This window comes from Limanda limanda, chromosome 3, assembly GCF_963576545.1.
Source record: "Limanda limanda chromosome 3, fLimLim1.1, whole genome shotgun sequence".
Classification (NCBI taxonomy): domain Eukaryota; kingdom Metazoa; phylum Chordata; class Actinopteri; order Pleuronectiformes; family Pleuronectidae; genus Limanda; species Limanda limanda.
This window is the reverse complement of record NC_083638.1, coordinates 4,729,092-4,752,636: the sequence shown is the minus strand read 5'-3', so window position 1 is coordinate 4,752,636 and position 23,545 is coordinate 4,729,092. Positions and strand designations below refer to the sequence as shown.

General features: G+C 42.8%; 1 protein-coding gene across 9 annotated transcripts in view; it reads right to left on the bottom strand.

The window, feature by feature from the left end:
* Positions 1-647: 647 nt before the first annotated feature.
* The window catches only part of tle3b (TLE family member 3, transcriptional corepressor b), a 37,679-nt gene continuing 14,781 nt past the window's right edge, over positions 648-23,545 (bottom strand). For 6 of the 9 annotated variants that reach the window (XM_061067750.1, XM_061067751.1, XM_061067756.1 and 3 more), the window contains 14 exons: positions 21,297-21,501; positions 20,204-20,220; positions 14,849-14,971; positions 13,995-14,045; positions 13,429-13,584; positions 12,271-12,406; positions 11,232-11,404; positions 10,274-10,350; positions 9,920-10,169; positions 7,287-7,534; positions 6,289-6,436; positions 5,104-5,254; positions 2,308-2,384; positions 648-2,076 (listed from right to left, as the gene is read on the bottom strand). In XM_061067750.1, the coding sequence (XP_060923733.1) occupies positions 1,969-2,076; positions 2,308-2,384; positions 5,104-5,254; positions 6,289-6,436; positions 7,287-7,534; positions 9,920-10,169; positions 10,274-10,350; positions 11,232-11,404; positions 12,271-12,406; positions 13,429-13,584; positions 13,995-14,045; positions 14,849-14,971; positions 20,204-20,220; positions 21,297-21,501 (1,920 nt within the window). In that variant the 3' untranslated portion in view covers positions 648-1,968. The remainder of the gene's footprint in view (positions 2,077-2,307; positions 2,385-5,103; positions 5,255-6,288; positions 6,437-7,286; positions 7,535-9,919; positions 10,170-10,273; positions 10,351-11,231; positions 11,405-12,270; positions 12,407-13,428; positions 13,585-13,994; positions 14,046-14,848; positions 14,972-20,203; positions 20,221-21,296; positions 21,502-23,545) is intronic. The other 3 variants (XM_061067752.1, XM_061067753.1, XM_061067758.1) reach the window with 1 other exon arrangement.

Here is a 23,545-nt window from a genome sequence, read left to right as displayed (position 1 = left end):
TCCTGGAAGGAGACTTTATGTTTCCAGGTTGTTCTCTAGTTCATCGCTGCATACCAACATTTGTTCCTTTCTTATGAAGACGATATATATCAAGCAGCCTTGAGGGAAACATCTTAAATAAAAACTCTCGAGGATTAACTGATTTGGTTTTGTTAGCCAAAAGGTCAAAGTCACAGTGGCCTCAAAAAACATGTTTTATGTTTCCCTTAAATAGATCTTAAAATTTGATACAAACATTCAATTGCCCCACATTGTTGTGAAGTGATATATTTACAGAATTTCATTACATCTGGCACAAATGTTCACTCAAGGATAAACCGGGTCAGAACTTGGTGGACAAATGGTCACAGTGAACTCCCCAAACACTTTGTTGGCTTCTCCAACGTGAAATCTTAAGATTGGAAAGAAAAATGACGGAAACCGCACTGGTTACTGGAGCTAACATCTGTTTCCACTTCATCCTGAGAGATTTACATTTGTTGTATTAGTCCGAAGCAGCTGACTCAGATCATCATGTTCTATCTGCATCACTTCAGGTGATGATCTGGAGTTCAGTGCAGGTCTGAGCAGCTTCAGGTCAAACAAATGCTTAACTGAAGAACTTCACAACAAAATCAGCAGTTGGTCAATCACAAGGACATGGGCCATTCTACAAAAACAGTTTTATTTATTTATCAACAACTGTACATTTCTTTTTCAGTGCTGACAGCATTTGCTACATACTTTGGTGTGACTCAGAGGGAAGAGCGCATTTCGCCCTGTTTGTTATCTTGTTGGAGATGCTGACTTGATCCGGAGCACAGTGTAGAAACCAGAATTATTCACTGTCGTCGTTAAACGTCAACACCGAGGACACTTTCACTCATGGTGTGTTTTTCTCCAGTTCACATGAAGTGCCACTCCCTCCGTCCTCAAGAGCATTTACAGGCACTGAACAGTTTTATTAAGACAGACTGATCTCTGCGTGTAATCAGGACAAATGTCACGACCTCCCCATCACGACCAGCCAAACATATTCCAGGAATAACGATAAGATACCGAAGGGCAGAAGGATTCCAATAGTGCAGATTGGACTGTTTGAGTTAAGTCTGTAGCCAAGAAATCAATGGTGCAATTCAACATCTGTATTACGTCAAGTTAGCAAAAAGCACATTGTCATTCAGTTTGTGCCTGCAGCAGTGAATCTCCTGCCAACTGAGGTCCAAGGGTTAGGCTAAACATGATAGTCCCCCATCTCCCATCATCTAACAAGGTAAAACAAACAGAGAAAGATAGCACAGACAGAGCAGTACACTTTAAAAAGGTCTTTATATATATGAATTAAATTTACATCCATCTCTTTTCCACTCTGTCCCACAGTGGTCCAAACCAGCCGAGGCTCTGCCTGAGTCGGGGGGGGCTCCATGTCAGAGATTATGGAGTGACGAAAGGCCATTTTGAAAAAATCTCCACAAAATGTCCTGGTTCATGTTTCACGCCCCCTCTGTTTGATTTGTGAAAAAGTTCAGCCCAGAGAATGTGCTTTAAGAAAATCAAAAGAGTTAACGTTGTTTAAAAAGTTCTAGTCTACTGTCGGTTCTGCTCTCCCCGGCGTCACAGAGAGAGAGAGAGAGGGCCAAAAAAATCATCACAAGTACACCCAGGACATGAAAATATATATTCTTATAATATATATAAAATGTCTTTTATTTAATCCGATATTTACACTTTTCACACGATGTCTGAGGAAGGTTCTCCAGATGAAGCGCTGCTTCACGGGGTCGCGCCCAAATATTCTCAGAGGAAAAAAAGGAAACCCTCCAAAACAAAAGGACACAAAAAAGGTTCACTTCTCTCCGGCATAAACATCCTTAGGTCGACAGATCCATTGATTTCCACCGGTTTAGATCCTCAGTTCGTCTCGGCCTGGAGAAAAAACCTAAAGTCATCTCAGTAGAAGTGCTGGAGCCGAGCAGCCGATGCTTCTCTTCAGTAGATCACCTCGTAGACCGTGGCCTTCTTGTCTCCGGATCCGGTCACGATGTATTTGTCGTCTGCTGAGATGTCACAGCTCAGGACGGAGGACGACTCCTTCGACTGCGGGGGGGGGAGGAAACACACAACTCATTAAATCCTCCCATTGTGCGTCAGGTTATTACACATTTATAAATGTCTTCTCATCTCGTTATGGTTAGAAGTTTTTTCTTTATACTGTCATGAATCTGAAGCATGTTTTATTAATCGAAAATAAATCTGTCTCAGCGCACACATAGTTTGAGTTAAGTGTGTGTGTGTGTGTGCGTGTGTGTGTGTGATTATCGTAGTCACCTGGAATATGCTGGCACCATAAGGAGTCCTCCATGCATTCAGCAGATTGTCCTTCCCTGTGCTCACAAACCATTTACCTGCAAACAGAGAAACAAATGTCACGACAATATAATCTAAACACATGTGCTGCTACACACACACACACAGACACACACACACAGGTCGAGTGAGGAACATCCTCATCCACCTGAGACATGATGGACATGTGATTCTGTAATAACCTCTTCAATGGCCATAAAAACTAAAGGTGGTAAAATGCCATCCCATTAACAATCAATAAAAAGCACATGATAAAAAGGAGACTCACACATTTACACTCTGATGATTACTTAAATCACTGTCTTATTAATTACCCGACCGTCGAGTTGGTAATGATTTAATTAGCGACACTGAGCTCTGATGAAAGCGCCGGCGCCGATTGAATGAACAAGTTGTGCGGCGGTGGAGACATGAGACCGAGCCGAGGGGGAAATTAAAACTGACATTTCTGTTGATAAATGTCACTGAGGCGATTGTAAAACTTCAATTGTCTGAACTTTAAATTTATAACCAGCTGCTCTGCCCAACACACACACACACACACACACACACAAAACGATCTCAACGAAGACACAACACACACAATGAACTTAACGGAGATACAACACACACTGATCTCAACTGAGCTACAACACACACACACTGATCTCAACTGAGATACAACACACAATGATCTCAACTGAGATACAACACACACAACGATCTCAACGGAGACACAACACACACAATGATCTAAATGGAGATACAACACACACACACTGATCTCAACTGAGATACAACACACACACACTGATCTCAACTGAGATACAACACACACAATGATCTCAACTGAGATACAACACAAACACTGATCTCAACTGAGATACAACACACACACACTGATCTGAACGGAGATACAACACACACACTGATATCAACTGAGATACAACACACACACAATGATCTCAACTGAGATACAACACACACACACTGATCTCAACTGAGATACAACACACACAATGATCTCAACTGAGATACAACACAAACACTGATCTCAACTGAGATACAACACACACACACTGATCTGAACGGAGATACAACACACACACTGATATCAACTGAGATACAACACACACACAATGATCTCCACTGAGATACAACACACACACACTGATCTCAACTGAGACACAACACACACAATGATCTCAACTGAGATACAAAACATACAATGCTCTCGACTGAGATACAACACACACACTGATCTCGACTGAGATACAACAAACACACTGATCTAAACGGAGACACAACACACACACACAATGATCTCAACTGAGATACAACACACACAATTATCTCAACTGAGACACAACACACACAATGATCTCAACCGAACAGGAAGTGAACGTGCATGTTCCTAGAGTAACATCCTCCTCGTTCACGCACACAACTGAATTATGAGCGATTTATAAACTGTACAAGAGCAGCATTTAAAAACCTTGTCACTGTGGAAGTGATTAAACGAGTCACTGGATGTGTGAGTCCGTTCAGCTTCTACACAAACTGTCGTTCTCTCATTAAGCAGCAGAACCGACAGCAACCGATAGAAACAGTCAAACACAGGAGCTACAGCTCGTGCTCATCTACACTTCAAACATCTGACCACCACACAGGCCTCAGGGACATTTCAGGAAAGCGGGGGGGATTTTAATCCAACACAACCACCACCCACCTGAGTATTAATGGACTCCTACAAAGTCCATATTTCTTATTTATTCAGGCAATCTTTCACACCTACTTTATTTCCTTAACTTCGTCTGAAAGTCTCAAAACTGAAATTCAATCATTTCAGTTTTGCCCCAAAATCCACAGGTTTAGATATTTAGTCAAACAAATACTGGATTTTGCCGTAAATGGCAACATATGTAATACGGGTAATAACTGTGTAATATTAATGTCTCCTAATGTGAATAAACCATAGGAATAAACTAGGGCTGAACGATTAATTGCATTTGCGATAAAATAATCGCTCGGCCTGTAACGTGACTTGTGTTCGAAAGGGTTAAAAATCACAGTCTGAGGAGTGGGACCATTTCATTAGCTTCAGGAAACTGTTCATACATGCAGTTGTACTGTTTGCATTTCTCCGTTTTTGAATTTATAACTTTATTTACTTTGATTTTACAAAATATTTCAAAGTATAGTAGAGGCAAATTCTATGTTTAAGTTGTGTGAAATGTTACTGACTTGGGAGCAGTAACCTATAATTTGGAAGAATATTTTACACTAAACGTATCTAATATTGTGTTGGTCATATTTAAATCATTCATTACGTTTTGTTTGGAAAAAAAAGAGGATAAAATAAAAAAAATCGCATATTAAATCGCAATCACAATATTGGGGGGAAAAAAATCGCAATTAGATTATTTTCCCAAATCGTTCAGCCCTAGAATAAACGCTCTTAATTCCTGGAAAGGTCATAACTTCCAAGTCAAAACAGCAACAGAACTGTATAATCTGGTCACGTGTCGATTCCAGGAAACTTTTGACCTGATGTGGAAAAGACAAATAGACAAAATCCTCACGGGACAACCTTGAATATCAACAACACATTGAATCGATGCCGGAATTCAGCCAAACTCTCCAGCAGAGGCTTTTTGAATTCCCATCAAAAACCAGAGAAAAACCCTCTTATCCAGCAGGAATCAAACCTGTGTTCCTCCTGCTCGTGAATGCATTAAGACAAGTGTGTGTGTGTGTGTGTGTGTCCCTGCTACTCACCACAGTAGGCGAACTTGAGTGAGAGGACGCAGCTCTCGTGCAGGTGCAGCTGATACTTGTCGGGCTTGGTGTGATGAAGCACTTCCACGTTGCTGCTCTCCATGCCGACAGCCAGCCACTCTCCGGTGGGACAGTAGCCGAGAGAGAAGATCTGCAACCAGGAAACCGAATCTTTCAACAAGTGTTTACAGTGTTTCATCATCTTAACACAACCAAAGGTCAATTAATGCATCATAGGTAGGGTTTAAAAAGGGGCGGAAACTTTCCATGGGAAGTTAAGCTCGGGAATTTTGGGAATTTTGAAAAAAAAAAAAATACGGAAATTAAACTGTGAGCAATAAAAACATCATTCAAAACTCTATTTTAAAGATGTATGGAACGTTGAGTTTCAAGCCTCCACTGTGCATTCTTCCATCACATGCACAGATAACTCCCAGCATGCTTCACTCTACAGCAGGGCTATTGAGGCCTGCTGTAGAGTGCAGGACTAGTCAGGTAAGTTTCAATGATATTACTGGGAAAATATATATGCATGCTGATTGAGGATTGTTCATCTAGACTATTTCCATTCATTTATCCATCAATTGTAAAATATGTTTACAGACGATTCCAATTGTTTGGCTAACTATTTATATCTCTGGCATTGCATTAGCGTTTTTTTACAAACTTTATTCTCATCTTATTCTACAGAACAATGCCACGTGCACTATCTCATGTGTGGAGACATTTCACCCCATCCAATGTAGAAGGAAAGGCTGTGTACATTTGCAAATACTGTGCAAAGACCTATGTTAAAAATGACACAACGATGCAGAAGCATATAGTCAAGTGCCCAAAGTTTCCTCAGGGCTCAAATCAGCCTTTGACAAAACAAAATGTTTATATTTATGTCTGTATATGACAAGGTAAATACAGTAAGTATAAATTACCCACAACATTTCCAGTTTATTTCCGTTAATTCCCGTTAATTCCCATTAATTCCCATGGAAAGTTCCCAACTTTGAATATTCCCAGAATTTTGCAACCCTAATCATAGGAAATGTATTTCTGTCTGTGTCTGTTGTTTTTGTAAAACTGCTGAAAGAAACAGACACTGTAGCAGCTACAGTTGGACTGAATGTGTGTTGTATGTTGGTCCACTTTGTGGTGGGTAACATGTTTGTCTGACTCTCTCTCCTCCTCTACCTGTGAGGTAAAGTCGTGTTGTTGGAGCTGCCGTCCCTCCCTCAGGTCCCAGGAGCGCACGGTGTTGTCCAGGCCTCCGGTCCACAGCTTGGTCCCGTCGTGGGAGATGTCGATGCAGCTGGCTCCGTCTGTGTGGCCCTGGAACTGCCTGGAGTAACACAACATCAAACATGGAGGTCAGGAGCAGGGCAGGAAACCTTCTCAAACTCTTACATCTCACGTCGGTGGGCAAATGTTTTAATCCCGAAACGTGGATCCAGACTCCTGGTTGCTCGGCACCAGTGATGCCGGTAACGCACTACTTAGTAACGCGTTACTCTAATATGAACCCTTTTTTCTGTAACGAGTAAAATAACGCGCTACTATTTCCAAACCAGTAATCAGATTAAAGTTACTCGTCCAATTCACTGTGCGTTACTATTTTGTCTACTATTTGTTACTTTTATTATCATCTTCCGTCACTCGCACACATCAACAACCCTTCACTTCCTCATTGCCCCCCCGATCCCCAACACAACCAGCCAATGAGGGCCTGACATTCCCAACAACCCCATCCTATTGGTCCAAACAGTCACAGGTCCCACCCCGACCCCTTCACTGACCCTCAGGATATAACGGAACGCTCCTTCAACACAGTGTTTTACTGAACATACGTCAAATCCAAACATAAACATACATAAACATTTAGAAAAACAAGTATTTATGTTAAGTGAAGTCAAGAAAGACTGTCTTTATTTCATTTTAATAAAAACATGTATTTTTTCAGGAAATAGTTTTTAAGTTCAACTTTAAATGTCAGGAGATACGTTATACGTTGTTGTTGTGTACATTACTGTTAAAAATGCACTTCTAATAATGTGAGTGTTGGCAAAACCGGTTGTTATTTTTATGTTGAGGCGGCGGGGGTGTTGTCGGCAGCTGCTGAATGTAACTAATAAAGTAACTTGTAATCTAACTTAGTTACTTTTAAAATCAAGTAATCTGTGCTCGGCACTGACCTGACGAGGGTCTGGTTGTGGAGGTCCCACACCGCGATGTTCCCATCGGAGCAGCAGGAGAAGCAGACCTTGGCGTCGGGGCTGATGGCCAGGGCGTAGCAGGCCGGAGCGGAGGAAGTGAGCTCGGCCTTGATGCGTGGCGTCTGTGAGGCCAGGTCCCAGATGGTCAGCGTGCTGGCCTCCCCCCCCACGATCAGGGTGCGGCCGTCAGGCAGCAGCTTGCACGAGCGGATGTAATTGTCTCTGTTCTGCAGGGGAAACAAAAAGGACGAGCGCTGTCAGGAGGAGTGGATCGGATTTATCTACCTGTACGTTTTTCTCTCGTGTGATACAGTTGCATGAAGAAACTCAATTACAATTGTGTAACCAATAGATTAACAGGATACTTGTGTGCATCTAGAGCTGATTTCAGACAGACAGTGTTCAGGTGAGGGGGGGTGAGCATAGACATATATAAAGACTAGATGTCTCGTCTGCGTTGCCGGCCAACGGAGCCGGACGTCACCACATGGCGGCCATCTTGCTACGGGGCAGCTCACTCACCCATAACATTGTGTTGGTAAATAACCATAACTTGCTCAATCTTCAACCGATTTTGAAACGGTCTGGTTTGTTTTAAACGTCAGAGATGTAGTTATGACACTGCATAAATTATTTATTTTTTTTAGAAAATAACATAATTATTCATAAGTAGGCTATGCAGTGTCATATCTACATCTCTGACGTTTATAACAAACCAAACCGTTTCAAAATCGGTTGAAAATTGAGCAAGTTATGGTTATTTACCACTACCAACACAATGTTATGGGTGAGCGAGCTGCCCGTAGCAAGATGGCCGCCATGTGGTGACGTCCGGCTCCGTCGAACGAGACATCTAGTCTTTATATATGTCTATGGGGGTGACCACATGTTTTTGTTGTTTTGCGTCTTCTATGTGCTTTTCACCCTCTCTCTGTTTTCAGTTGTGTGTCTGTCACATGTTATAAACCTCATCAACACACCCACTCTCTCCCTGTGAATCTCCCTGAGGATCTCCTGCTCTATGTGAGTTTTTTGACTCTGGATCTTGCAGGAGAAACTCCGGAGAACGTCCCCAGCAACTGACTCAGTCATCTGCGTTCCCACACACAGACCCTCCAGAGATTCTCAGGAGACTATCCAGTGTTCAGTGTCTGTCTGAAACCAACTGAAGTCTCTTGAACTGCTCTTTTTATCGTGTGCAGTTTTTCAGACTGCAGCTCTTTCATGTTACAGTGAAGATGAGGATGTCAGCTCTAACAAGAGATTCAGGGAAAGAGGGAACGGGGGGCAGCAGTTGTTGGCCAGGCTCCAGAAGAGCGGGAAGACAGATCAATAGGACTGTGGAAGCGCTGGGTCGAATTAAAACAGCCTCCTGATGGCTTCATGAGAGCCAGCTGCACTCTGGACACACCTTCAGGGTGTCGGAGGCCAGACGAGTGGAGCGGGATGAAGCCACAGACTCAGGATGAGCAATGGGAGACAGTTGGGAGGAAGTAATGAGCTGGGTAATAGCAGACCGGGTAGGCCAGTCGGAGCATCATTACTCAGCAGGCTTTTTTTCCCTCTCACTAAGGATTATTTCAGTGCAGCAGTGAGACACTTAACTGAATTATTTACATCTCTATCTGCCGGGATCTGGGGGAAACTGAGGTGAAGTGTGGACTCGGGCAACATGTGACGCTCAAGAAAAGAGTTAATCCCCGTCGTCTAACGGGGATTAACACTTACTTCACATCATATGTGATATGTGTTCATATAAACCATATTGATATTATATATCATTTTATACAATAATATTGTCTTTTGCACACTCTGTCTACATATTCTTACACTCATAGTTTATTATATTATCTATTGTATAGTCAAATACTTATATTTATACCTCTACTATATATCAGATTATATCATACTCTGTGTATATTCTTTGTATATATAAGTCTATATACACATATTTATACATGTGTCCAAAGAAAACTTGTCCGTAGATGAGGTTTTCTCCTTATTTTCTATAAAATTTTAAACTGTAATGCTATGAAAAGAACGCCTCGACCATGACCTTCTCTCTTAAGACGAGCTAAATGTTTCCGAAATGACACTCTGCGCTGCGCATGTCTATTATTATTATATATACTGTTGCTGCCATTATTACTATATACTGCTATTATATTGGTATAAGTACTATCATATATAAATATATATTATGTTATATTATATACTGTACTATATTTATATACTGTCAAACAATAACATTACCATCATATCATCAGTACTATTACCATCATCTTGCCACTGCAGCTTATCTACATATTTATCTTGTGTTTCTGTTTTTTTATTCTTTCTACCTCAATATTTTTTATTTTATTCTATTGTATTGTATTTTTTATTGTATTCAAATATACCGGCTGCTATGACGACTTATTTCCCTTCGGGGATGAATAAAGTTATCTATCTATCTATCTATCTATCTATCTATCTATCTATCTATCTATCTATCTATCTATCTATCTATCTAATGAAACACGAGAACATCACGTCCGGCTGCAGTAATAACACACATGTAAAAGACTCTTCTCTTGTGTCGTGACTCGTAACAAACAATAACATCTCGTTACCAGGCAGTCGAGCTGGGACACTGGGCTCTTGCTGCCCGGTTGGCTGATGTCCCAGATCTTGACACAGCCCTTGCCGCCGGTGTAGACGTGACGCGTGGGGTTGCTGATGGTGACAGCGCACACCACCTCGCCGTGGCTCAGCGTGTTGATCTGGCGAGCGTGGCGCGGGATGCCCGGGCCCACCAGGGCGTCCGGAGGGAAGGGCACGGGCTGCATCTGGCCATCTGCACTCACGTGAAAAGAATAAGCTCTGCAGAGGACAGGGAAGGAGAGAGAGAGAGAGGTTTAGTTTGAAGTCATCTGTTAATAAAAATTTAGTTAAACACACATTTCAAATAAAAAACAAAGACTCACGGTTTTCCTCCAGAAATAGACGTGAGGCTGGCTGGCAGGCCCGGAGCTCTCATGTGAGAATGAGGGTCAAACCCCGGCTGCACACACACACACACACACGGAGAAACAAGAGTTAAACAGTCAATAACCTGCAAAGATAAACTAGACTAAACCAATATTCAAATTGAAAACTATGCCTCATTTAAGCAGCTAACACCCTGAGGAGCACTCGTTTCCAGGCGAATCCCTTCAAAAAAGGTGCAAATTCAGCTTCATTGCAAACAGGGAAGCTTTGCACAAGGCTCCCACTTCCCACTTGCTAATGCTAATGAAAGCCTGGGAGATTTTCAAACATGCACCAGATGCATTTTGGGGGCGAGTCTCTCTTTTTTCTTTAAGCCTTTTTAGAATGCTAACGAAGTAACATCAAAGTAAAAGGAGCTCGGCTCGTCTTTGTTCTCTCATTATGTTTACACAACATGCTGCAGCCAGCCGAGCGGAAATATTCACAATGAGTTCTGGAAAAATACACGATGAATACCCAAAGTTTCTCAAAGTCATTCTACTCGTACTTTACCACGCTGGAGAATTCACACACATGCTGGTGACGGCTTTGAGTCAAACTGATGGAGGTGGAATATACAACACGTTTACTGTACGTGACACGCTTTCAAGTCAAATTAAATTAAATTAAAGATCTATGTCAAGTACAAGTAATTATCAGATAATTATTAACACTTGAGCATAATTGAAGAAAAGTTGAAGTAGCCTTTAATAACCCTCAGTTACGAGTCTCTCTGAGCCAAGCCGAGTAGCTAAGACCTACCTAAACACATTCAAAACCTAATATTTGAACATATTTAAGATGTTTTAACGTTGAAATTTCTGATCATTACATTTTTATCATTGCAGAGACCTATTTAGAAAGATATGTAAACAATAAATGAACATTTTCATTCATAAAATGAAGAATAATTACAATTGGTGAGCGTCCGTAGGCGGCAGCAGCTGCAGCGCTCATCTGAGGCGAGATGAGACCCGGGTACACGCTGGGGCTGGTGAGGGACCCGTTCATCTCGTGATGACTCATCATTCCAAACGGCGTGGCGTAGGAACCTGCGATGGACAGCGGCGTGCGCAGGGCGGGAGCAGCTACACAACACCAAAGACACAAGACACATAATTTAGCTTCAGAAATAATATAATATGCTTAATTACAATGAGGTAGGGCTGCAACTTTATTTTTAACCCTAACTCTATTTCATGAAATTCCATGAAAGATAATTATTTTGTTTACTCTTTTCAGGGTTCATACACATTTTGATCAATGGATTTCCATGACTTTTCAACAACTTTGTCCAAACATTTTGTGAAATCTCTGTGTATACATGAGAACGTGACAAAATGTAGTATTTAAACTATCCATGAGAATTCTAAGGCATACAGTATACCTTACGCTCTCATACTAACTCAGTTAGTTTGAGAGCGTATGCCTGCTTATATTTTGAGCGTATTTCTTTAAAAGCATATGAATCATTTAAAACTGTAAATTAACGACATGAAAATATGAATATAACAAATTTCCATGACTTTTCAACAACTTTAAACCAAATTTCCATGTCCAAACATTTTGTGAAATCTCGGTGTATACATGAGAACGTGACAAAATGTAGTATTTAAACTAGCAATGAGAATTCTAGTATAGTACAGTATACCTTACGCATACGCTCAGTTAGTTTGAGAGCGTATGCCTGCATATATTTTGAGTGTATTTCTTTAAAAGCATATTAATCATTTAAAACTCAGCGTAAATGAACGACATGAAAATATGAATATAACAAATTTCCATGACTTTTCCAAAACTTTTGGGGTTTTTATTTTTTTCCAGGACTTTTCCAGGCCTGGAAATACACATTGTAAAAATTCCATGACTATTCCAGGTTTTTCATGACCGTAGGAACCCTGTCTTTTGTCAATCAATCAATCAGTGTTGAGGGACATTATGTGCGTTTACGTACTTAGTGCCTCCATGCCGGGGGGTTTGCCCAGCGTTAGCGGTCGGAGTCCTGGAGTGGTGCTGGTTCCTGGGGTCGGCGCCTCGTTCCTGGGTGTGGGCGTGTTGGACTTCAGGCTCGGCGTGGACGACTTGTCGTTCTAAAGCAGAAAGATGCTCTTAAGCCTTTGTGTGCAGCCTTGTTTTGTATCGTCATCGTCAAACACTCGAGTTCACTTCCTCCCACGCTCTCAGCCACACACACGGAAACCAAACAGCATCCATGTCAGCGTTAAAAAAAAAAAAAAAAATGTCCCTACTGGCAGGAAAATCCAGAGTGACAATCTGAGTGGACGGCTCAAGGTAATCCAATCTAACACTGACACTTCATTACAGCTGTGGTGAGTGTGTGTGTGTGTGTGTGTGTGTGTGTGTGTGTGTGTGTGTGTGTGCGTCAGGGGTAGAAGTATAAACCTTTACTTAGAAGTCAAGCTTGTTAAGAGTGGCTAGACAAGCAGGACGGTGACCCAACCACTCCTCTCATCATTAATCCATCTCCTTCCTCTGCAGATCAAGCTAGAGACCCGAGGGTTTAGCTGGTGGAGGGACCGAGTCACGCTGGGTGCCACGGGAGCTGAAGGCTGCTGATACGGACTGTAAATCTATCCTAATCCGCAGTTCAATCGTTATGTAGAACCAATGCATGCAGACTGTTTCAGCCCTGGTGTGTAAGAGCTTTAGTGTCTGACAGAAAATGGGGGATGGATGGAGAGAGAGAGAGAGAGAGAGAGAGAGAGAGAGAGAGAGAGAGAGAGAGAGAGAGAGAGAGAGAGAGAGAGAGAGAGAGAAGATGAGATGGAGGAAGAGGAGGAGACAGCAGCTCCCTTGCCGCTGTGTCTCTGGGTTATTTACAGCCTCGGGCCGAGGAAGAAATGACCATTTATCGGGTAAGCCATAAAGAAGATTGAGAGGAGTGAGCCGCGGCGTTTGATTTCCTGAGAGTGCACCCACCCTCTGCCCCTTCAAGACCCCTCAGAGCAGCCCACTGCTAAGCCGTCTGCGTATTAGACTAAAGGGCATTTGTCAAGTGCAGTGGGCGTCTGTGTGAAGGGCTGTCAGTTCACCCATCACCCCCCCTCCACCTCCTTATTTCATCACGTCTCTTGTCTTTCGGTGCACTCACATGGGCGTGGTCCTTTGCTTTGGAGGACGGTGTGCTGCCGGAAGAGGCGACGGAGGCGGGGCTGTTGGGGGCGGCGTCCTTCTTCAGGCCCCGGGATTTATCGAGGCCGTTCTCCGGAGGCGAGTGGGCCGGGCTGGCTCGGGGGGTGGCCGGGTCCTAGAGAGAGTTAAACGAGACAGACGGAGAGCAGGACTGAGCAAACAGAGGGCAGAGGAAAGCCACCGGCGTGTAACATGTGGGTCAAACAAACTGGGGCCTCATGTGCAAACACAGATAAATATACTCATGCGTGCTGGTTCTCTCCCTCACACACACACACACACACTTTTCATTCACCTGTCACTCCCTTTTTCTCTTTGTGTTCTTTGTCTTATTACTTTCCGCATGAACGGCAAAAGAAATACAGCGAGTGAGCACACAGCCAATATTGTGACAGAGTTTTTTTTTGGCAGCGCTGTGAAAAGCGTTGAGGTTTCTGCAGACAAACGACAAAGAGCCGTGTTTGGTTTCGACGCGGCGTTCACGCTGGAATGTGACCGAACGGCTCAGTTCAGACCGAGTCTCACCTCGTTGGACACGTCCACCACCAGGTCGTCACTCTTGTCTCCGTCGCTGTCCTGAAATGAAGGAGTCACAGGGTTTAGTTTCCTGGTCGATCACTAACGGTGGTACAAAATTAGGCTACAGAATACAGGGTTCATACACATTTTGACATATGGATTTCCATGACTTTTCCATGACTTTTCAATAACTTTAAACCAAATTTCCATGACCGAACATTTTGTGAAATCTCGGTGTATACACGAAAAAGTGAAAAATGTAGTATCAAACTAACAATGAGAATTCCAAGGCATATAGTATACCTAAACAAACCCAAGTATGCCTGCCTATATTTTGAGCGTATTTCTTTAAAAGCATATGAATTATTTAAAACTCAGCGTAAATGAACTAGGGATGGGCATTCGATTAAATTGTCTTAATCGACCGTCTATTAATTATGCCCATTCCAAAAATGAACGACATGAAAATATCAATATAACAAATTTCCATGACTTTTCCAAAACTTTTGGAAGATTATTTTTTTCCATGACTTTTCCAGGCCTGGAAAAACACATTTTAAAATCCCATGACTTTTCCAGGTTTTCCATGCCCGTACGAACCCTGAGAATATAACCCAGCTTCTGTAACATGTTTCCGACTGTAGCGTTTATTTATTTACTTTAAATACTGTAACCAGACGTAACCTGAAACTGGGAAATTCTATATTTTACCGGTCCCTTATTTCCAAATATTTATAATTTCAAATAACATTTGAAGAGAGGCCTAATCAAGCTACAGAGTTAATCGAGTTAAAGATACAAACAGAAACATGCTCAGGATCAGCTTCAAACCAAAGGAACCAGTGAAGGTAAACACTCACGTATCTGCTCATGTTGTCCTTGTCGTCCACTTTGCGTTTCTTGGAGTCGAGGCCGTAATCTGAAGAGCTGCGGTGCTTCTCGCTCGCGGCCCGTAGGCTGTCTGACGGCGACACCGAGTTATTCTGCCAACAACAACACACACAGACCACACAATCAGTGTCCAGCTCCCAGAGTCGGCTTTATATTTAACTCCTATATAAAACCCTGCAGTGTTCAGGGACACACTTCAACATCCATGAGCATGACTGAGTGTTGCATCGTGTTAATGTGAGAAAGTAGTGGTGGGGGAAAAAAAATCGATTCTGTTCAGTATCGCGATATTTTGCGCCCGCGATTATATCGATACTGTAGCACAAAGTATTGCAATATTTAATATTTATTTACAATTATATATGTAACAGCCCCTGGCTGGCAAAGCATGACGAGGAGAGTTTCAGAGTTTAAAAGATACCTAGTGTGTATGTGGAAAGGATGTTCTCCACTGCAGGAGATATAGTAACGGCCCAGAGGAACTTTAACATCTGAGCAGGTTGACCAACTCCTTTTTCTGAACAAAAATGCCAATATTCCCAAATGAATTAAACTTTTGGGTCATGACCTTGCAGGTCTCAATTTGATTGAAGCTCTAGGTTACTCTTATTTATATGATTGAGCTCAGCGTTCATGTGAGAGGTCTCCTATTCAGAAAATAATTACAAAGGTCCTGTGTCCTGAATGTTCAAGGACAAAGTTTTTGCACTTCAGTTAATGTGTAGAAGACAATGTTGTTCACAGAATTAAATGTGACATTTGAAGTGAGTTGAGCAGTCTTATTTTCCTCATTTTTTGTAATGCCTTTGAATAATATGGGGGACATGAATCGCAATACTTGCATTATCGCAATATATCGCAGAATCGCAATACTATTGAATCGTGGCCCAAATATCGCAATACTATTGAATCGTCACATTTTTGCCAATTCCCACCCCTACTTGCAAGTAATTAAACCTCTTTGTTGCCTTAAAAAAAATAACAGAGCACAGTTCTGCCACTGTCCAGACATGTCTTCTTTCAGTCAGGTGAATGTTTTGAGGTTTAAACGTGACGAACCCTGAGAAAAACCAGAAAAGCCAGGAACTGACAATTGGTGCATTTAAGCCCAGATACGACTCTGGAGCCGTTTCCTTTATCAGAGCAGTGACAATATTGACTGTACAGCTAAACGTACAAGGCTCCCAGACTGAACTGTTCTGATTTAGGATGGAACGGACAGAAGAGGATTCTGGGACGGCTTAGCCCCGCTGCTGCCACCGTGGCAGTGGAGCAAGTAGGAAACAGACGAGACAGCTGAGCACACACACACACACACACACACACACACACAGTACACCACTGGAGACAAAACACCCCGGATGTTTACCGCAAAGAGATTGATCAGAACATAAGAGAAGATGTGAGGTGGAAGCCCAGTGCATCATGGGATATTTGGTGTATATAAACAGAGATAAATGAAAAAACGTGACATTGGATCCTGTTGTAGAGCCTAAGGTCAGACCCACTCGAAGCAACATGTAACACAACCGCTTTCATTCCTGACTAAACGAGACAACATGTAAACGAAAACAACAAAGACCAAGATATGTCACTGTGTGTGTGTGTGTGTGTGTGTGTGTGTGTGTGTGTGTGTGTGTTAGCACCGTGGCAGGTCAGTGACAAAACGGCATTAAAATGACTGACAGAAAAGTTCATGAAAACCAACTGGGATAAAGAAGAGGAAGGACAGAAAGACGCCTTTGAGGGAAACTGGACAAGAGTGCAATGTGAAGACACAAAGAGGACGTTGCCAGCGGTGAAAAGAGCCATGAAAGAGGCAGAGTGAGAAAATGAGAAAAAAAAAGAGGAAGAAAGACAAGAGAGCAAAAACAGGAAAGGAACTTGGCAAGCAATGAGAGCGTAGCAGTGTGGCAATGAGTCCTCTCCACCAGTGGGAATGCCCGCATAGGCTGGCACCATCTCAGAAACAGCAAACGGGGGGGTTTTGTAGTCTGGGCACTGGTGTGGTCGGGTGGCACCGCCAACCAGCCCAACAGGCAGGGATCGGGGGGGGGGGCAGGAGGCAAACCCTGAAACCTGCCCACAATGTCGGGCAGCTCAACAAATCCCTGCCTTCATCCGAGACAGAGAGATGTGGTGAAAAGAGGGGAAAGGAAGATGTCTGACATCTTGGCTGCAAATAACGGAAAGAGAAAGACGAGAAGAGGAAGGCAGCAGCCTGAAAACTGAGTGAAAGGGTGACATTAGAAAAAGCAACAACCTCCTGAGCCAAGGAGAGTGGAGAGAAATTTAAAAAAAACACTGTGGTTGGGCAGTTAATGGCACACAGGCATACTTATAGCACCCCCTTCAGAAACTGGCCCTGCCTCCTCCACACTGGGAGTCAGACTTCTCCTGAAGGTCTCAGCCAACCTAGAAGCTTTCTGCCCTTTCCACACGGACTCCTTCAAAATATGGACAATTGCTCAGCTGCTGTTGTGGCTTAAAAAGAAAAAAGCCACAAGAATAGTTTTATGCTTCATCCACACAACTGCAAAACAGTCTCTGTCCACACAAGCGTTTTGGCCCAGTAACAGTTTTAATCCCAACATGACTGGGAATTAGTGGTGGGGGAAAAAAATCGATTCTGTTCAGTATCGCGATATTTTGCGCCCGCGATTATATCGATACTGTAGCACAAAGTATTGCAATATTTAAGAAAAATATCTACAATTATATATGTAACAGCCCAGAGGAGCACTTTAACATCTGAGCATGTTGACCAACTCCTTTTTCTGAACAAAAATGCCAATATTCCCAAATGAATTTAACATTTTGGGTCATGACCTTGCAGCCAGCTGGACTGGACTCTAGTAGTACACATTTGTTTATTTTTCTCAATTTGATTGAAGCTCTAGGTGACTCTTATTTATATGATTATTCTCAGGTATATGTTACTCTATTATGTCTGCTTGATGTTACTGAATTGTATTTAAATAATTGTAAGTTATGTGCTGGGAGCTCAGTGTTCATGTGAGAGGTCTCCTATTCAGAAAATAATTACAAAGGTCCTGTGTCCTGAATGTTCAAGGACAAAGTTTTTGCACTTCAGTTAATGTGTAGAAGACAATGTTGTCTGAATTAAATGTGACATTTGAAGTGAGTTGAGCAGTCTTATTTTCCTCATTTTTTGTAATGCCTTTGAATAATATGGGGGACATGAATCGCAACATATCGCAGAATCGCAATACTATTGAATCGTGGCCCAAATATCACAATACTATTGAATCGTCACATTTTTGTCAATTCCCACCCCTACTGGGAATGCATATCATGTGACCACTCGCTCACACAGGAAGCATTTGGTTGTCAGGTTAAACAAGAGCTCGTCTCCTACACATGCAGTAATATCATTGTAAAACATATCCAAAATATTTTCAAATTAAAACGTAGTAGTGTGAATGAAGTCTGAGTGAAAGTGTGACGTTAAAAGAAACTTCACGAGCCAAGGAGAGTCACAATTAGGGTTGCAAAATTCCGGGAATATTCAAAGTTGGAAACTTTCCATGGGAATTAATGGGATATACGGGAATTCACAGGAATAAACTGGAAATGTTGTGGGTAATATATACAAACTGTATTTGCCTTGTCATAAACAGACATAAATATAAACATTTTGTTTTGCCATAGGCTGATTTGAGCCCTGAGGAAACATTGGGCACTTGACTATATGCTTCTGCATCGTTGTGTCATTCTTAACATAGGTCTTTGCACAGTATTTGCAAATGTACACAGCCTTTCCTTCTACATTGGATGAGGTGAAATGTCTCCACACATGAGAGAGTGCACGTGGCATTGTTCTGTAGAATAAGATGAGAAAAAAGTTTGTAAAAAAACACTAATGCAATGCCAGAGATATAAAAAGTTAGCCAAACAATTGGAATCGTCTACAGCAGGCCTCAATAGCCCTGCTGTAGAGTGAAGGATGCTGGGAATTATCTGTGCATGTGATGGAAGAATGCACAGTGGAGGGTTGAAACTCAACGTGCAGCGTGTGATGCATTCCATACATCTTTAAAATAGAGTTTTTAATGATGTTTTAGTTGCTCAGCGTTTAATTTGCATAGTTTTGTTTTTTTTTCAAAATTTCCCAAATTCCCGAGCTTAATATTCCCGTGGAAAGTTTCCGGAAATTTACCGGAAACTTTCCGCCCCTTTGCAACCCTAGTCAAAATTAAAAAAACAACACACTGTGGTTGCGCAGTAAGTGGCACACACACACACACACAGACACACACTAACAGCACTCCCTTCAGTAGCTGGCCCTGCCTTGGCCTCGCAGCTTTCTGCCATTTTCACACCCCGTTCTTCCAGAGTCAAAACATTGACATTTACTCAGCTACAGTCGTGGAAAAGAAAGCAACAAGAACCGTTCTGGAGCAGCTCGATGTGACGAAGCCGCCCGACGGACAGAAGATCTCTGACCTCATGACAGCCCGACTATGAATCTGCGCCTGTGACCTTTAAAAGGACTGCCTGGACTCAATAACCCTGCACTTGTCTCCAGCGTTGGTATCAGATGACCTGAGACAACAGGACAGGAAGACGCTGCGTGTGTGTGTGCACTGGGAGAGAGGGACAGCGGTGGAGAGATTAGGTGAGGTGGAATTGGCAGCCGCTCGTCACCATACGAGACGAGAGTTTGGGTTTCCTTCAGACATGAGTGGCCCTATTCAGGATGGCCAGTCAATGGGAACTCAATCTGGTCGAGCAGATCCAACAGAGCGTTCTGCTCCAGCTAACTGAGAGCTTTAAGCCAGTCCAATAAACAGGGACTTTAACATGAGAAGGAAGAGAGAGAGAGAGAGAGAGAGAGAGACAGGGGGGGACAGAAGAGGATAAGAGAAGAGATAAGAAGAGAGAGCAGAAAATAAAGATATAGGCTAAATAAAAGGAGAGAGGCAGATAAAGAGATGAAAAGGAGTCCGGTATCAGACACATGCAACAGTCAATCCTCTACAGAGGTGAAGAAAGAAAAGGAGTCAAAGTCGTTTTTAATTGTGCTGAAATTAAAGGAGGTAGCCGACTATTAATCCGCACCCAGTGATCGCAATCGGTTTCCACCAAGATTAGATGGCACTGGCTTATTTGACCAGACTTAATGATTTGATTTCAGTCAGCTTATACCTCCCGGGAGTACAAAAATGTGTATGTTCTTATGCACAGAGCATTAATTTCTACTGAGCAGTGAAGCCGAGGTCTGTAAAGTACACCACACACACAGAGAGCCGGGGGGCCGACAAAGTCAAGACACACACACAGGAGAAGCAGAGTCAACGTACCGTGCTCGACTCGCGCTCTTTCAGAGGAATGGCCAGAGGTGAGTGAAAGGATGAGGGTCCAGGAGGGAGAAAAGCAAAACACAAATTAGTACGAGTGTCCCCACTTATGAGAGATTCAATCACATAAGTATTATTTAGGAAACACAAAGCTCTCATATGTGCAGCTCAGCATCATTGAATGTACCACTTTAAATCTTTTATAAGTTCATAAGTTGTGATAAAATAACTGTTAATGCTTAACAAACACTGATGCATTATATATGTCTATGAACTTTGGCTTTAGGTTGACAGGTTGTAAAAACCTGGTGATTGTTCGCAATTACGTTATCTTTATCAGGTTTTCAGTTTAACAGGTGAACGGACAACTTGACCTCTGGAAGTCTGGGTAGAGACTGTGGCACCAAGTCCACGTTTAGAAATATACATTTACAAGTGCAGACGTGATGAAATACTAAAAACTCCTTTATCAATGATATAATCCTAAGAATTCTGACTCAAACAAGACCATTTATTGTTGTTTCTCTGTAAAGCAGCAGACCTGATGGCGTGTGAGAAAGTGGGAAAGGTTTAGTAGATCATCTTTACTTACATTTAATCTATTGTCGCCTATATAATTATTAATAAATCCATTAATAACATCAAGTTCCTGTGTAAAAGTTGACTCACTAATTGGTACCATAACATTTAATGACAAAAATACAGATACAGGTTGTAATTTTAATCTCCTTTAAATTAGACCAACATTACTATCAACATCCAAACTGAACAGTTCTACACTGTCTTTATTTTTGCATGCTATTAAAATGTGTTTATCCTCCAGTGTGCAAACATCTAAAAATTTCCATCTTTCCTGTTTCGTGATGTTGGTATAAACTATTTTCACATCAAAATATAATATATTAAAGCCAAATAAAATGACCCTTATAAATATTTCCTCACCCGGTAATTCTGTGCACAAACACTTAGTTTTTAAAACATACAGCGACATGTTTCTTATGATAAATGCGTCTGGCTGGTAGAACCTGTTCTTGGCAGCTACAATCAGCAGTGAAAATGCTCCGGGGCGGTTTGTGCGGCCGGCTGTGCTCCTCACCTCGGTGCTCCAGGTCGTGGTGGTTCTTCTCATCCTTCACAGGCAGGTGGGCCTGACTGCCAAGAGCTCCCAGAGCCAGCAGGCCGGAGCCAGCGCCTGTCACCGAGGGGATGCCAGGCGGCTGCAGGCCTGAGGGGTGAGGGGGCAGCTGGATCGGGGGGCCGTGGGCGGCGTGAGAGAGGTGCTGGGCCTGGAGCTGCTGCTGCTACAGACAAATGCAGAGAGACAAGAGACAAGACAGAGGACAATTGGGTCGGCTGGGAAGAGAATCTGTGAATGATCGCACTCTGCTCCGGCGTTACAGCTGGATCTGACAATATTTAGTCCGCGGCCAAAGCGATTATGCATAATATCCGAATGACGACGCCTCCCCAACATGCTGTTCCAGCTCAGTCACTGTCTGAGGGAAGGAACCGATTCAGTTTGTCTCTGCAGATAAACAGTGTAGTTATCATCTGCTTCAACATGCTGGATTGACTGAAACTGTAGAATACATTTGTTAATTGGTATTAGTCTTTAATTTATCTCACATTCTCATCATCTTTAGCATTTGTCTTTACATCATTAACACACATCAGAGGGCACGGTCACATGTCTTTGTCACAGTGAAGAATAAGACGTTAATAAATAACTTAAACTGCTGTAGATTCATTCTGTGAGTTGAATAAAAGTCTGGTCCACTGACACAGCTCTGAGCCAACGTCTGCACATGAATGCTCCTCGGTGTCGAGCCTGTGAAACACTGCCTCCAGGTTTACATGACAGATGTGTTTTCTCTTCTCATATCACACCTCACTCACTACAACCCTGCCACACATCATCGCTGCTGCTCTACAAACTGCCTGTTGTCTCTGTCTGAGGATACAAGACCTTCATGTGACAACCATGTTTGACGACATGTCTCCCCCCTGGTCGCCAGAAAAGACACGAAACATTTTACCCCCAAATCTCTGCGCCTCAATCCTAGTTGGAACCGTTTCAAATCAATAGATCTATATTTGAAAACCTCAAAACCTTCTGGAAAAACCAAGCAAGCAGGCATAGCCCACTCTTCTAGCAAAACGCTGTTAAGCACAGACACACACTCTCTCTCTCTCACACACACACACACCTCCCAAGAGGCCATGAATATCTGCGTGAGAGGCAACCAGAGAGGAGTGAGTAGATAGACAGGAGTTAAATAGCCACTCAGGCAAGAGGGAAGCAAGTGTTTTAAAACAAGGTTAAATAACACTTAGCACATCCATCAACTGCCTCTCTAAAAAAAAAAGAAGAGAGAAAAACATGATTGCTATTCTGCTTGCTAGATAGAACTTCAATAACCTCATCCATACATTCATTACACGACAGGGGGGAGGAAAAACCCAGACAAGGTTATATGTAGTGGCTTAGCACATTTAAAAGGTTTATTTAGCAGCTGGCCATTACTCAGTCAGCTCATTATGTGGAGCTGGACCTGAAATCGCACAATGGATATAAGCAACCGAGGGGCGGCATTGTTAATCGATATTGTGCTGGTTGTGCCCGGCAGCCTATTTGTTGTGTAAAAAGGAAAAGCGAGCAAAAAAGATAGAAAGAGAGAGAGAGAGAGAAAGAGAGAGAAAGGGGGCAGTCAGAACAAGAAGGAGAGGGGGGGGGGGGGGGGGGAGCGGGAGAATCAGGAAAAAAAAAATAACAAGAGAATGAAAGAGAGAGCGAGCAAGGGATTGAGGCAGGGACGTCCCTATTGAGTGTGCCTAATGAGGAAAAGCGTGCAGGGATCATTATCAAGAAGCCTCATTAGCAAGCCATGGCTGAGGAGAGGAGGGAGGAGGGGCTAGGGAAGGGGAGAGGGAGAGGGAGGTAGCGGGTGGGCTGCTGGGGGGGGGGGGTAGAGAAAATTTCAGAAAATAAATTGCTTCCAATTCAATATTCATGGATAAAGAGCTGGCTTCCTTTCACACTTATCTTTTTTCATTATGTGTAAATGCCGCTTCAGCTCAGGCAACTTCCACAGGAAACAGGCAATTAAAGTTAACTAGGCGGAGCCGGCTCCCTGCAGAACGCCACTGTCAGGTGGAACAAGCATCAACAGCAGCGGCACAAACCAGCTGGCACGCGCCGGCTCGATAAGTCTGGCAACGATCCTCACGTTACCTACTCGTCTTCTGCAGTACTCAAACACGTTCTCTTCAGTCGTGGCGTAAAAAAAAAGATTAGACAACGCCTTCTGCTAAACGCCAAGCTGACTCGTCTGAGGACACGAGTCG